The sequence below is a fragment of the Macaca mulatta genome, chromosome 15, assembly GCF_049350105.2.
Source record: "Macaca mulatta isolate MMU2019108-1 chromosome 15, T2T-MMU8v2.0, whole genome shotgun sequence".
In the NCBI taxonomy this organism is placed as follows: domain Eukaryota; kingdom Metazoa; phylum Chordata; class Mammalia; order Primates; family Cercopithecidae; genus Macaca; species Macaca mulatta.
Genome location: NC_133420.1, coordinates 79,920,578 through 79,933,252, shown reverse-complemented (window position 1 = coordinate 79,933,252; position 12,675 = coordinate 79,920,578). Strand labels below are relative to the sequence as shown.

At 40.3% G+C, this 12,675-nt stretch overlaps 1 protein-coding gene across 15 annotated transcripts in view; it reads left to right on the top strand.

The window, feature by feature from the left end:
- The window catches only part of DENND4C (DENN domain containing 4C), a 149,123-nt gene that overhangs the window by 34,258 nt on the left and 102,190 nt on the right, over nt 1-12,675 (top strand). For 9 of the 15 annotated variants that reach the window (XM_077966027.1, XM_015117632.3, XM_015117629.3 and 6 more), the window contains one exon: nt 11,689-12,010. Coding sequence is in view for 13 of the 15 variants with exons in the window: in XM_015117632.3 (XP_014973118.2) it covers nt 11,706-12,010 (305 nt within the window). In the remaining 2 variants the exon portion in view is untranslated. Of the gene's footprint in view, nt 1-4,633; nt 4,711-11,688; nt 12,011-12,675 lie in introns of all 15 variants that reach the window. The other 6 variants (XM_077966022.1, XM_015117630.3, XM_077966024.1 and 3 more) reach the window with 1 other exon arrangement.

Genomic DNA, 12,675 nt, shown 5'->3' with positions numbered 1-12,675 from the left:
GTGAGCCATCACTCCTGGCTTCATTTTGTATTTTTTGGTAGAGATGGGGTTTCACCATGTTGGCCAGGCTGGTCTTGAACTCCTGACCTCAAGTGATCCACCCACCTTGGCCTCCCAAAGTGCTGGGATTACAGGCGTGAGCCACCACGCCCGGCCTCATATCATTTGTAAATAAGAGTAATTTGACTAGTTTATTTCCAATTTGGATGCCTTTATTTCTTCGTTATGTAATTGCTATAGCTAGGACTTCTGGTACTATGTTGAATAACAGTATTGAAAGTGGGCATTCTTGCTGTGTTTCATATCTTAGAGGAAGCCTTTTAATGTAATACTAAATGGGGAAAACACTCTGTTATGGGTCTGTTGTATAAAGCTCTTTTTGTGTTGAGGTATGTTTCTTCTATAACCAATTTTTTGAGAGTTTTTTTTTTATCATGAAAGGATACTGAGTTTTATCAAATGCTTTTTCAACATCAATTGAAATGATCATATGGTTTTTGTCTTTTATTCTGTTGATAGGCTGTATCACATTGATTGATTTGTTTATTTGAAACTATCCTTGTCTCCGTGGGTGGTATAAATCCCACACGGTCATGTTGAATAATCTTTTTAATGTGTTGTTGAATTCGTTTTTTTTGTTTGTTTGTTTGTTTTGAGACAGAATTTCACTCTCGTTGCCCAAGCTGGAGTGCAGTGGCATGATCTCGGCTCACTGCAACCTCTGCCTGCTGGGTTCAAGCAATTTTCCTTCCTCAGCCTCCCAAGGAGCTGGGATTACAGGTGTGCGCCACCATGCCCTGCTAATTTTTTTGTATTTTTAGTAGAGACAAGGCTTCACCCTGTTGGCCAGGCTGGTCTTGAATTCATTTTGCTAGTGTTTTGTTGAGGAATTTTGCATCAGTGTTCATCAGAGATAGTGGCCTGTAATTTTCTTCCTTTTTTTCTTTTAGATTGTCTTGCTCCTGTCACCCAGGCTGAAGTGCAGTGGCGCGATCTCGGCTCACTGCAACCTCTGCCTCCCTGGTTCAAGCGATTCTCCTGTCTCAGCCTCCTGAGTAGCTGGGGACTACAGGCGCCCACCACCACTAATTAGCCCACCCGGCTAATTTTTTTTTTCTATTTTTAGTAGGAACAGGGTTTCACCATGTTGGCCAGGCTGGTCTTGAACTCCTGACCTCAGGTGATCCACCCGCCTCAGCCTCCCAAAGTGCTGGAGTGCTGGGATTACAGGCATGAGCCACTGTGCCTGGCCAATTTTCTTTCTTTGATGTGTCTTTGTCTGGTTTTGGTATCATGTTCATACTGGCCTTATAGAATGAGTTTGGAAGTATTCTGTTCTATTTTTTCAGAATAATTTGAGTAGGAATGGTATTAGCTCTTTAAATCTTTGGTAAAATTCAGCAGTGAAGCCATTAGGTCCTGGGCTTTTCTTGGCTTGGAGACTTCTTACTACTGCTTCAGTCTTGTTACTTGCTGTTGGTCTATTCAGGTTTTGGATGTCACTATGGTTTGGGTTTGGTAGGTTGTGTGTTTCTAGGAATTGAGCGGTTTCTTCTAGGTTTCCCAGTTTATTGTTATATAGTTGCTCATAGTAGTTCCTTTTTTCTTTTTTTTTTTTTGAGACAGAGTCTCACCCTGTCATCCAGCAGGCTAGAGTGCAGAGTGCAATGGTGCAATTTCGGCTCACTGCAACCTCCGCCTCCCAGGTTCAAGTGATTCTCCTGCCTCAGCCTCTTCAATAGCTGGGATTACAGGCACCTGCCACCATGCCTGGCTAATTTTTGTATTGTTTTATTTTGTATTTTTAGTGGAGATGGGGTTTCACTATGTTGGCCAGACTTGTCTTGAACTCCTGACCTCAAGTGATCCGCCTGCCTCGACCTCTCAAAGTGCTGAGATTACAGGCGTGAGCCACCATGCTTGGCCAGTAGTTTCTAATGATCCTTTGAATTTCTGTGGTATTGCTTGTAATGTCTCTTTTGTTTTCATCTCTGATCTTATTTATTTGAGACTTCTCTCTTTTTTTCTTAGTCTGGCTAAAGGTTTGTCCATTTTGTTTATCTTTTCAAAAAACCAAATTTTTTTTTCCTTTCATCTTTTGTGTGTTTTCTGTTTCAATTTAATTTATTTCTGCCGTGATCTTTTTCTTCTACTAATTTTGGGTTTGATTTGGTTTTGCTTTTCTAGTTCTTTAAAATTCATTGTTGGGTTGTTTATTTGAAGTTTTTCTACTTTCTTGATGTAGGCACATTTGCTGTAAACTTTCTTCATAGTACAGTTTTTGCCGTATCCTGTAGGTTTTAGTATGTTGTGTTTCCATTTTCATTTGTTTCAAGAAATTTTAAAATTTTCTTTGTTTTTTTTTGAGACAAGGTCTCACTGTCTTACCCAGGTTGGAGTGCAGTGGCACAATTATAGCCTACTGCCACCTTGACCTCCTGGGCTCAGGAGATTCTCCCACCTCAGCCTCCTGAGTACCTGGAACTACAGGTTTGTACCACCAGACCTGGCTAACTTACTGCATTTTTTTTTTTTTTAGAGATGAGGTTTTACCATGTTGCCCAGGCTGGTCTTGCACTCTGGGGCTCAAGCAGTCTGTTCCCCTTGCTCTCCCAAAATGGCTGGGATTACAGGTGTAAGCCACTGTGCTCGGCCACATTTTTTTTTTTTTTTTTGAGACGGAGTTTCACTCTATCACCCAGGCTGGAGTGCAGTGGTATGGCCTCAGCTCACTGCAACCTCTGCCTCCTGGGTTCAAGCGGTTCTCCTACCTCAGCCTCCCAAGTAGCTGGGACTACAGGTGCCTGCCACCACACCTGGCTAATTTTTGTATTTTTAGTAGAGACGGGGTTTCGCTATGTTGGCCAGGCTGGTCTTGAACTCCTGACCTTGTGATCCACCTGCCTCGGCCTCCCAAAGTGCTGGGAATACAGGTGCTAGCCACCACGCCCAGTCTTAAATTTTAAAATTTTCTTTCTTAATCTCTTCATTGACCCTCTGGTCATTTAGGAACATATTCTTTAATTTCCACGTATTTATGTAGTTCCCAAAGTTCCTCTTGTTACTGATTTTTTTTCTTTTTATTTATTTATATACTTATTTTTATTATACTTTAAGTTCTAGGGTACATGTGCACACCGTGCAGGTTTGTTACATATGTATACATGTGCCATGTTGGTGTGCTGCACCCATTAACTCGTCATTTGCATTAGGTATATCTCCTAATGCTATCCCTCCCCCCTCCCCCCCACCCCACAACAGGCCCTGGTGTGTGATGTTCCCCACCCTGTGTCCAAGTGATCTCATTGTTCAATTCCCACCTATGAGTGAGAACATGCGGTGTTTGGTTTTCTGTCCTTGTGATAGTTTGCTCAGAATGATGGTTTCCAGCTTCATCCATGTCTCTACAAAGGACTTCAACTCAACCTCTTTTATGGCTGCATAGTATTCCATGGTGTATATGTGCCACATTTTCTTAATCCAGTCTATCATTAATGGACATTTGGATTGGTTCCAAGTCTTTGCTATTGTGAATTGTGCCGCAATAAACATACGTGAGCATGTGTCTTTATAGCAGCATGATTTATAATCCTTTGGGTATATACCCATTGCTGGGTCAAACGGTATTTCTAGTTCTAGATCCTTGAGGAATTGCCACACTGTCTTCCACAATGGTTGAACTAGTTTACAGTCCCACCAGCAGTGTAAAAGTGTTCCTATTTCTCCACATCCTCTCCAACACCTGTTGTTTCCTGACTTCTTAATGATCGCTATTCTAACTGGTGTGAGATGGTATCTCATTGTGGTTTTGATTTGCATTTCTTTGATGGCCAGTGATGATGAGCATTTTTTCATGTGTTTGTTGGTTGCATAAATATCTTCTTTTGAGAGGTGTCTGTTCATATCCTTCGGCCACTTTTTGATGGGGTTGTTTGATTTTTTTCTTGTAAATTTGTTTAAGTTTTTTGTAGATTCTGGATATTAGCCCTTTGTCAGATGGGTAGATTGTAAAAATTTTCTCCCATTCTGTAGGTTGCCTGTTCTCTCTGATGGTAGTTTCTTTTGCTGTGCAGAAGCTCTTTAGTTTAATTAGATCCCATTTGTCAATTTTGGCTTTTGTTGCAAAAAAGAGCCCACAATGCCAAGACAATCCTAAGCCAAAAGAACAAAGCTGGAGGCATCACGCTACCTGACTTCAAACTATACTACAAGGCTACAGTAACCAAAACAGCCTGGTACTGGTACCAAAACAGAGCCCTCAGAAATAATACCACACATCTACAACCATCTGATCTTTGACAAACCTGACAAAAACAAGAAATGGGGAAAGGATTCCTTATTTAATAAATGGTGCTGGGAAAACTGCCTAGCCATATGTAGAAAGCTGAAACTGGATCCCTTCCTTATACCTTATACAAAAATTAATTCAAGATGGATTAAAGACTTAAATGTTAGACCTAAAACCGTAGAAACCCTAGAAAAAAACCTAGGCAATACCATTCAGGACGTAGGCATGGCCAAGGACTTCATAACTAAAACTGATTTCTTTTTTATCACATTGTGGTCAGAGACCTATTTGACGTACTTTCAATTTTTAAAAAAAAATTTTAAGACTTTTTTTGTGGCCTAATAGATGCTGTGTTCTTGAGGATGTTATATGTGCTGAGGAGAAGAATGTGTATATTCTGCAGCCGTTAGATGAAATATTCTGTAAGTATCTGTTTGGTCCATTTAGTCTATAGTGGAGATTAAGTCAAATGTTTCTTAGTTTTATGTCTGGAAGATCTGTCCAGTGCTAAAAGTGAGATGTTGAGGTTTCCAGCAGTTATTGTACTGGAGTCCATCTCTCTTTAGCTCCAATAATGTTTACTTTATATATCTGGGTTCTCCAGTGTTGGGTGCGTGTGTATTTATAATTGTTACATCTTCTTGCTGAATTGACACCCTTATCATTATCTAATGACATTCTTTGTCTTTTTTTTTATGGTTTTTATCTTGAAATCTGTTTTATCTGATACAAGTATAGCTACTCCTGTTCTTTTGGTTTCCATTTGCCTGGAATGTCTTTTTCCATCCCTTTATTTTTTTATTTTATTTACTTTATTTATTTATTTTTGAGACGGAGTTTTGTTCTTGTTACCCAGGCCGGAGTGCAATGGCACAATCTCAGCTCACCGCAACCTCCACCTCCTACATTCACGCAAATCTCCTGCCTCAACCTCCTTAGTAGCTGGGATTACAGGCATGTGCTACCACACCCGGCTAATTTTATATTTTTAGTAGAGACAGGGTTTCTCCATGTTGGTCAGGCTGGTCTCAAACTCCTGACCTCAGGTGATCAGCCCGCCTCAGCCTCCCAAAGTGCTGGGATTACAGGCATGAGCCAGCATGCCCGGTGACCCCTTTATTTTTAGTCTGTGTGTATCTTTCTAGGTGAAGTGTGTTTCTTTTTAAAAATTTTCTATTTAAAGTTTTTTTCTTTTTTCTTTTTTTTTTTTTAAGAGACGGGGTCTCACTTTGTCCCCTAGGCTGGAGTGCAGTGGTGTGATCACGGATTACTATGACCAAAACTCTTCAGCTCAGGGGATCTTCCCACCTCAGCTTCCCAAGTAGCTAGGACTACAGACACATGACGCTGCACCTGGCTAATTTTTCTTTATTTTTTATGGAGACAGGGTCTCACCATCTTGCCAAGACTAGTCTCAAATTCCTGGGGTCTAGCAATTCTCCTGCGTCAGCCTCCTAAAGTGCTGAGATTATAGGCATCAGCCACTGTGCCCAACCTGTTTCTTGTAGGCCGCAGATGGTTGAACTGTGCTTCTTTAAATCCGTTCAGCCTCTCTATGTCTTTTGATTGGAGAATTTAGTCTGTTTACATTCAGTGTCATTATTGATAAGGACTTTCTATTACCATTTTGTTATTTGTTTTCTCATCCTTCCTTCCCTCCCTCCCTCCCTTCCTTCCTTCCTTCCATCTTCCTATCTTCCTTTATGGGAAACTGATTATTTTCTGGTGGTATGTTTTAATGTCTTGCCTTTTGTTTTCTGTGTGTCTGTTGTAGGCTTTTGGGTGTTTTGTTTTGTTTTTCCAGACAGAGTCTTGCTCTGTCACCCAGGCTGGAGTGCAGTGGCATAATCTCAACTCACTGTAGCCTCGACCTCTCCGGCTCAAGCCATCCTTGCAACTCAGCCTCCTGAGTAGCTGGGATCCCAGGTGTGCACCACTATACCTGGCTAATTTTTGTATTTTTTGTAGAGCCGGGGCTTTGCCATGTTGCCCAGGCTGGTCTTGAACTCCTGAACTCAAGCCGTCTGCCTACTCCCACCTCCCAGAGTTCTGGGAGTACAGGCGTGAGCCACTGCACCTGGTTGTAGTTATTATTTTTGATAGGTTCATCTTTTATTCTTCCTATTCAAGATATGAGTAGTTTACACACCAGAATTATGGTGTTAATATTCTGTATTTGTCTATGTATTTGCTATTACCAGGGAGTTTTGTATCTTTAGGTAATTTCTTATTGCTCATTAATGTTCTTTTCTTTCAGATTGAAGAACTCCATTTAGTATTTCTTGTAGGACAGGTCTGGTGTTGACAAAATCCCTCAGCTTTTATTTGTTTGGAAAAGTCTATTTCTCCTTCATGTTTGAAGGATATTTTCAGTGGATATAATATTTTCAGTGGATATACTGAAAATAATAGGATAAAAGTGGTTTTTTTTCTTCAGTACTTTAAATATGTCATACACTGTCTCCTAGCCTGTAAAGTTTCTGCTGAGAAGTGTGCTGCCAGACACATTGGAGCTCCTTTGTATGCTATGTGTTTTTCTCTTGCTGCTTTTAGAATCCTTTCTTTATTCTTGACCTTTGGGAGTTTGATGGTTAAATGTCCGGAGATAATTTTATTTGAGTTAAATTTCTTTGCTGTTCTATAACCTTTTTGTACTTGAATATTGATAGCTTTCTCTAGGTTTAGGAAGTTCTCTGTAGTATATCTCTTTAAATAAACTTGGTACCCACTTCTCTCTCCTCTATCTTTTTGGTAAGGCCCATAACTCTTAGATTTTCCCTTTTGAGGCTATTTTCTAGTTTTTGTAGGTGTGCTTCATTCTTTTTTATTCTTTACTATTTTGTCTCCTCTGACTGTTTTCTCTTTTTTCTTTCTTTCTTTCTTTCTTTTTTTTTTTTTTTTGTTGTTTTTTATTTTTTGTTTTGAGGTGGAGTTTTGCTTTTGTCACCGAGGCTGGAGTGCAACGGTGTGATCTCGGTTCACTGCAACCTCCGCCTTCCAGGTTCAAGCAATTCCCCTGCCTAGCCTCCCGAGTAGCTGGAATTATAGGCGCTTGCTACCATGCCTGGCTAATTTGTATTTTTAGTAGAGACAGGGTTTCACCATGTTGGCCAGGCTGGTCTCGAATTCCTGACCTTAGGTGATCTGCCCATCTCGGCCTCCCAAAGTGCTGGGATTACAGGCCTGAGCCACCATGTCCGGTCCTCTGACTGTATTTTCAAATAGTGTGTCTTCAAGCTCACGATTTCTTTTTTTTTTTTTTTTTTTTTTGAGACGGAGTCTCGCTTTGTCGCCCAGGCTGGAGTGCAGTGGCCGGATCTCAGCTCACTGCAAGCTCCGCCTCGCGGGTTTACGCCATTCTCCTGCCTCAGCCTCCCGAGTAGCTGGGACTACAGGCGCCCACCACCTCGCCCGGCTAGTTTTTTGTATTTTTAGTAGAGACGGGGTTTCACCATATTAGCCAGGATGGTCTCGATCTCCTGACCTCGTGATCCGCCCGTCTCGGCCTCCCAAAGTGCTGGGATTACAGGCTTGAGCCACCGCGCCCGGCCTCGATTTCTTTATTCTGCTGAGTCAGTTATGCTATTGAAAGACTCTGATGCATTTTTGTTTATCAGTTGAATTTTTCAGCTCCAGAATTTCTGCTTGATCTTAAAAAATTATTTCAATCTCTTTTTAAAATTTATCTGATAGGATTCTGAATTCCTTCTCTGTATTATCTTGAATTTGATTGAGCTTCTTCAAAACAGCTATTTTGACTTGTCTGTCCGAAAGGTCACATATCTCTGTCATTCCAGGATTGGTCACTGGTGCCTTATTTAGTTTGTTTGGTGAGGTCATGTTTTCCTGGATGGTCTTGATGCTTGTGATGTTTGTTGATGTCTGGGCATTGAAGAGTTAGGTATTTATGGTAGTCTTACAGTCTGGGCTTGTTTGTACCTATCCTTCTAGAAAAAGCTTTCTAAGTATTCAAAGGTAATTGATTGTTTTGATCTAAGTCCTTGGTCTCTATAGCCATATCTACATTAGGGAGCACCCTAAGCCCAGTAGTGCCGTGACTCTTGTAGACTTATAGCTGTATGACCTTAGTGGTCTTGGATAATAGCCAGAATTGCCTGGATTACCAGCACAGTCTCTTGTTCTCTTTCCTTATTTTCCCCCAAACAAATGGCATCTCTCTCCATGCTGAGCTGCCTGGAGTTGAGGGGAGGAGTGACACAAGCACCCCTGCAACCACCACCACTGGGACTGTGCTGGGTTAGACCTGAAACCAGCACAGTACTGGGTCTTGCCAGTACAGTGTATTGCCTGGCTGCCACTGATGTTATTCAAGTCCCAAGGGCTCTTTATTCAGCGGGTTGTGAATGTAGCTGGCTTGTGTTTTTCCCTTTAGGGTGGAGGGTTCCCTTTTGGCCTAGGATGGGTCTAGAAATGCTGTCCAGAAGCTGGGGCCTGGAGTTGGAAACTTTAGGAATCTACTTGGTGCTTTATTTTACTGTGGATGAGCTCATACCCAAGTTGCAAGACAAAGCAAGGTTTTTCTATTTTGTCCATATGTCAGCATTACATTCTTTTTGATGGGTGAATAATACTCCGTTGTATGTTTATATCACATTTTTTTTTATCCATTCATCTCTTGATGGTTACTTGGGTTGTTTTCACCTTTTGGCTATTGCGAATAGTGCTGCTGTGACCAGTGATAAGCATATTTGTCTATTGATCATTTGGGTATCTTTGGTTACCATTTATCTTAACATTGTACTGGCCAGTGCAATAAGGCAAGAAAAAGAAATAAAAGGCAGCTACAGTGGAAGGAAAGAAGAAAAAATTGTCTTTTTTCACAGATACATTATGTGGAAAGTCCGATGGAACCTACAAAATTGCTCTAAACTAATAAGTGATTTTAGCAGGATTGCATTATATAAGATCAATATGTAAAAATCAGTTGTATTTCTATTCATTGCTATTATATAGAAATACAACTAGAAGTTGATATGACTACATACTGATTAGAATGTCTGAATTAAAAAGACTGATCTTACAATGTGTTTAAGAGGATGTAGAACAATTGGAACTCTCAAAGCTGACAAGAGTGAAAAAAATGGTACACTCCCTTTATAAAACTATTTGGCAGTTTTTTAGAACTATATACACCTAATCCAGCCATCCTGTTTTAGGAATTTACCCAAGATAAATGAAAGCATTATGTCCATAAGATTTGTACATGGATATTCATGGCAGCTTTATTTGTGATGGTTTCACATGGGAAATAACTCAAATGTCTATTAATATGGATGAATGGATAAACATTGTGGTATATTCATACAGTAGAATACCACTCAATAATAAAAGGATATAAGCAACAACGTGGATGTATCACAAAATAATTATGATGAGTAAAGAAGCCAGAGAAAAAAGAATACATACTGTATGAGTCTGCTTATTATATAAATTCTAGAAACTTATCTATATTGATAGGAAGCAGATAACTTGTTGCCTGAGGAGGATAATGAAGGAGGAACAAGAAAATTTTGGTGTCGATGGATATGTTTTCTTTCATTTTTTTTTTTGAGATGGAATTTTGCTGTTGTCGCCCAGGCTGGAGTGCAGTGGTATGATCTCGGCTCACTGCAACCTCCGCCTCCTGGGTTGAAGCGATTCTCCTGCCTCAGCCTCCCGAGTAGCTGGGATCGCGGGCATGCACCACCACACCTGGCTAGTTTTGTATTTTTAGTAGAGATGGGATTTCTCCATGTTGGTCAGGCTGGTCTTGAACTCCCAACCTCAGGTGTTCTGCACGCCTCAGCCTTCCGAAGTGCTGGGATTACAGGCATGAGCCACTGTGCCCGACCTGGATATGTTTCACTATCTTGATTGTGGTTTCTGGTAATGGTTTTACTGGTTGTTGTTTCTTACGCTCTATCTGGCATTTTTAGATATAAAATATTTAATGATTCCTAAGCTTACTTATTTTACATAGTGTTTATGGAAAGTTTAATTCTTATAAAGCACAAGAGTTCTAACTGGATTGTTGAGAACTGCTTTAATGATATTTATTACTGTTACCTTAATATTTCTGATCTTAGATCTTGACTAATGATGCGCTCAATTTATTTAAATGTGGAGTTTAGCTCTAAGACTTCTGTAACTTAGAATGATATTTTGAATGATCTGAATATTGTTCATTAAGTACATTTTGCTCAAAGGAAAATATTGTAGTCCAAAGGAAAATATTGTAGTCCACCTCTGACAGTTTAGTATTATTTTTTTGAGATGGAGTCTTGCTCTGTTGCCCAGGCTGGAGTGCAGTGGCGCGATCTCGGCTCACTGCAAACCTCTGCCCACCAGATTCAAGCAATTCTCCTGAGTAGCTGGGATTACAGGCACCCGCCACCACACCTGGCCAATTTTTGTATTTTTAGTAGAGACGAGATTTCACCATGTTAGCCAGGCTGGTGTCGAATTCCTGACCTCAAGTGATCCACCCACCTCGGCCTCCCAAAGTGCTGGGATTACAGGCGTGAGCCACTGGGCCCGGCCTTTTTTTTTTTTTGGAAACAGAGTCTCACTGTGTCGTCCAGGCCGGAGTGCAGTGGTGCAATTTGGACTCACTGAAACCTCCGCCTTCTAGATTCAAGTGATTCTCATGCCTCAGCCTCCCGAGTAGCTGGGACTAACAGGTGCACACCATCACACCTGGCTAATATTTATTTTTATTTTTATTTATTTTTTGAGATGGAGTTTCTTTCTTTCACCCAGACTGGAGTGAAGTGGAGCAGTCTGCACTCACTGCAGCTTCTGCTCCTTGGGTTCAAGTGATTATCCTGCCTCAGCCTCCCGAGTAGCTGGGATTATAGGCACCTTCCACTATGCTCAGCTAATTTTTGTATTTTTGTAGAGATGGGGTTTTGCCATGGTGGCCAGTCTGGTCTCAAACTCCTGACCTCAGGTGATCCACCCACTTCTACCTCCCAGAGTGCTGAGATTATAGGTGTGAGCCACCGTGCCCAGCCCAATTTTTATATTTTTAGTAGAGACAGGGTTTCACCATGTTGGGCAGACTGGTCTCGAACTTAGGACCTCAGGTGATCTGCTTATCTTGTCCCCTCAAAGTGCTAGGATTATAGGCATGAGCCATTGTGCCTGGCCCCAGTTTAATTATTATTAATAGAATATGAAAAGATTATAGTTGTGTTACAAATGAATTGATGCTGTTAACTTGTACTTTCACTTTTACTAGCTGACAAGATGATAAAAGCAGCCTTCGTCTCAGAAAGACAGTTTGATTATAAATCCAGCTGGGAAGTGTGCTAGTTGATGATTATTAACTCAAGGATATATTAATTTTTGTCAGGATAAAGCATTTTATTTTATTGATATCTTTCCCCTCCCTCTTCTAGGAAATACAGTAGCAGCCATGATAGAAGACAAAGGACCAAGAGTGACAGACTACTTTGTTGTAGCTGGTCTCACTGACACATCTACTCTTTTGGATCAAGAAATAAATCGTTTAGATACTAAGTCAACTGGACCTAAAGCTCCAATTACAGACATTGCCATTATTATCAAATCAGCTGGAGAAACAGTACCTGAAGGTTACACCTGTGTAGAAGCCACTCCATCAGCTCTCCAAGCAAACTTGAACTATGGAAGTCTGAAAAGCCCAGAACTTTTCCTCTGTTATAAGAGAGGGAGAGATAAACCACCCCTTACAGATATTGGGTATGGTGACTTATTTTCTTTGCTATAGTGAAGGAATAAAATTTATTTAAGGGCCATGGAAGTAGGAATTTGAAATCCTTGATAGTTTTATTATTACTGATAGTTTATTATTATTGATAGTTTTATGGTTACTTCAGGATTCATTATAGTAATATATTACATGCCAGTATCCACCCTTATTGAATTTCTCTGCATTGCACTTGAATTGTTAGATCATTTGCTTTCAAAATAATATTGAAATGAAGACATTAGACCTTAAAGTGTCATTTTGTTTCTGTTGTACTTATCAAATAAGATTATTAATTAAACACAATAAAACGAGAAGCTATAATAAAGACACTATCATTTTAAGGAGCTGCTTGGGTTATGCAGTGAGTTTTTGTGAAGACCTGTACTTGTTTAACTAAAGAGCAGTCCTATTTTAAATACAATTGTACTGTGTGGCTTTTAATGCTGGGAGGAGGGTGTTTACAGATAAGTGCTATAGTTTTCATGAAGTGTCTAGTATCTAGTCTACCAATGAAGGACATTCTTTTTTGTAAATGCCTACAAAGGTCCACCCTTTCTCCAAATGGCTACCTTGACTCTTCTGTAAAAAGGATGTGCTCTTAGAATACCTATAAAACTTTACCATATATACATGTGATGTATTGGGGTGTTTATTA